This window comes from Corvus brachyrhynchos, unplaced genomic scaffold (assembly GCF_000691975.1).
Source record: "Corvus brachyrhynchos isolate BGI_N302 unplaced genomic scaffold, ASM69197v1 scaffold376, whole genome shotgun sequence".
Classification (NCBI taxonomy): domain Eukaryota; kingdom Metazoa; phylum Chordata; class Aves; order Passeriformes; family Corvidae; genus Corvus; species Corvus brachyrhynchos.
Window position 1 is genome coordinate 235,314 of NW_008238966.1, and position 2,449 is coordinate 237,762.

The 2,449-nt window shown below is 63.6% G+C and overlaps 1 protein-coding gene across 1 annotated transcript in view; it reads left to right on the forward strand.

The window, feature by feature from the left end:
- LOC103618725 (amyloid beta A4 precursor protein-binding family B member 1) overlaps positions 1 to 2,449 on the forward strand; it is a 6,269-nt gene that overhangs the window by 943 nt on the left and 2,877 nt on the right. Inside the window, exons 2-8 of the mRNA XM_017738669.1 lie at positions 6 to 553; positions 884 to 960; positions 1,220 to 1,277; positions 1,456 to 1,596; positions 1,947 to 2,074; positions 2,192 to 2,197; positions 2,279 to 2,444. Coding sequence (XP_017594158.1) covers positions 6 to 553; positions 884 to 960; positions 1,220 to 1,277; positions 1,456 to 1,596; positions 1,947 to 2,074; positions 2,192 to 2,197; positions 2,279 to 2,444 — 1,124 coding nt within the window. The remainder of the gene's footprint in view (positions 1 to 5; positions 554 to 883; positions 961 to 1,219; positions 1,278 to 1,455; positions 1,597 to 1,946; positions 2,075 to 2,191; positions 2,198 to 2,278; positions 2,445 to 2,449) is intronic.

The window sequence follows — 2,449 nt, forward strand, 5'->3', positions numbered from 1 at the left end:
TGCAGCCCCCGGGCACAATCGTCTGCCCGGAGCCCGGGTCTGTCCCGGCGCCCTTCCCGGCCGAGGGCAGGGGAGCACTGGGCTGGAGGCCGTGGGCCCTGGCCTCTGTGTGCCCCGCCGGTTCCGCTCTCCCCCCAGGAGCCAGCGAGGCAGTTCCCTGCACTGGGGTCTGCCACCGCCGCAGCCTCGCTGGCATCGTGCCACGTTCCCTCGCCAGGCTCCTCTCCTGGCCCATGAGCCCAGCCACGCACCCAGAGGCCACCGCAGGACCCTTTCGCTGCTGGGCAAAGCTGTTGGCTCCTCAGGGCAGCTGGGGGATCTTCCTCCCCACCCAGTATCTCACACGCTCTCTCTCTGCACAGACAACCTCTGGAGCGACCAGAGCCTGGAGACAGACCCTGACCTCCCCCCAGGCTGGAGGAAAATCTGTGACTCTCTGGGTACCTATTACTGGCATGTGCCAACAGGCACGACACAGTGGCAGCACCCTGCACGCACCACTAGCCCAGGAGGGCACACAGAGGCTGATGGAGAGGAAACGCTCCAGGGAAGGGTACGGAATGTGGGCAAGGGTGTGAGGGCTGTTGTTGGATTCCACCCCTGGCAGAAGCCTGCTGAAGGGCCCTCTGGGCATGACTGGTCCAGCCTCCCCTTGGAGCACCCTGTCTGTGTCACCCTGAAGTCCTGCTCAGCCCATTCATGTCTGGGGTTAAGCCCTCTGAAAGGTTCTGGTGGGCCCCATCCTGCGGCTCCTCCTGGTTGGATTCATCTTGACTACCCAAGATGCTCACAAGCTTGCTGCTGTCCTGGGAGGGAGGGCTCCTACCTGGTGCCTCCAGACTGCTTCTCTTGCAGCTGTCACCCCTTTCCTCTTCTCTCCCAGGAATGTCAGGCCCCTGCAGCAAAGCACTCAGCAAAGGACAGGCCCATTCCCAGCCCCATGGCTTCGCTGTCCCGGAGGTAGGGCTATCCTTGTGCTTTGCTGGCTTGTTTGTGGGGTACTGTTGATCCTTGACCAGCGCTGGGTGCTGGGCCCTGGTGCTCCCCCCCCAGGGTAGCCACCCATGCTGAAACCAGCAGGACCATGCTGGGCACCCCCAAGGGATGCTTCCCAGCTGGTGGCATGGGGGTCTGCTGGTTCCAGGGCATCCTGATGCTTCCCTGGGTGCTGCAGGAGCACGCAGAGGGAGCTTCCCCTCACTGCCCCATCCCTCTGCAGGCACTCACTGTCCTGGCACGGAGATGACTTCCAGCACAGCGCAGAGCCCGGCTCCAAGGTACCGCACCCGCCAGCTTCACTGCTGCATCGTGGGCTGTGCTGGCAGAAGAGGAGGGTGGCAGCTGGCAGGGATGTGGATGGGAGCCAGAGCAGGGGTGACCACTCTGGCACGGTGAGCGGTGCAGGGCGAAGGTGGCTGTGCCAGTGGCACTGGAGCTCCCTGTGTCTCTGCTCAGTGCTTTGCTGTCCGCTCTTTGGGCTGGGTGGAGATCCCCGAGGAGGACCTGGCACCTGGCAAGAGCAGCATCGCCGTCAACAACTGCATCCAGCAGCTCTCCAACAGCAAGGGCCAGAGCTCTGCGGAGAACCAGGGTGAGGTAAGAGCCTGGAATGGTGCTGCCAGGCAGGGTCCCTTGCTGAGACTGGACTGTGCTGGAGGGGAGCAGGGACCAGTGCTGGTGGTAGAGTCAACTCTCCACACAGAGCATCCATCCGATGGTCCCAGGTGTAGAGCAGGTGGGTCTGACAGGGCTATTCCTTGGGAACAGTGCCAGGGTGCCAGGGTGAGTATGGGAATGGTAGCTGGAAAGGGCAGGGGAGGAACAGGGCTGACCTCCCCAGTTGGGGCAGAGTAGGCTGGGGGGACAGGGGTTTGCCTACACAGGGCTTGGGTGCTGGGGATGCCCAGGCTGTCTGCCAGGCTGCGGGAACCACTGCCCCTCTGCAGGGCCAGGACCTAGTGATGATTCTGAAGAAGGACACCATGAGCCTGGTGGACCCCCTCGACCGCAGCCTCATCCATCGCCAGCCCATCCTCAACATCCGTGTCTGGGGTGTTGGCTGCAACAACGGCAGGTGCCAGGGGCTAGGGCAGAGCTAGGGGCCAGGGGAGTGGCTCTGCTCACTTGGGGGGAGGCACCCCAGCAGTGACCTGTCCCTTCTCCTCCCTCCCGACTGCTGCCACGGCTGCAGGGACAGGTAAGGGGGCACGGGGCTGGGGGAAAGTACAGGCAGGGGCTGCCCTGTCGGGGTCTCACTGACTTGCTCGTGGCCTTGCAGAGACTTCGCCTTTGTGGCCAGTGATAAGGACACCTGCGTGCTCAAGTGTCACGTGTTTCACTGCAATGTGCCTGCCAAGGGCATCGCCAAGGCTCTGCATGAGATGTGCTCCAAGGTGGGATGCAGGGGCCCCGGAGGGTGTGAGCATGGCCTGGGGGTCTCGGGGGTGAG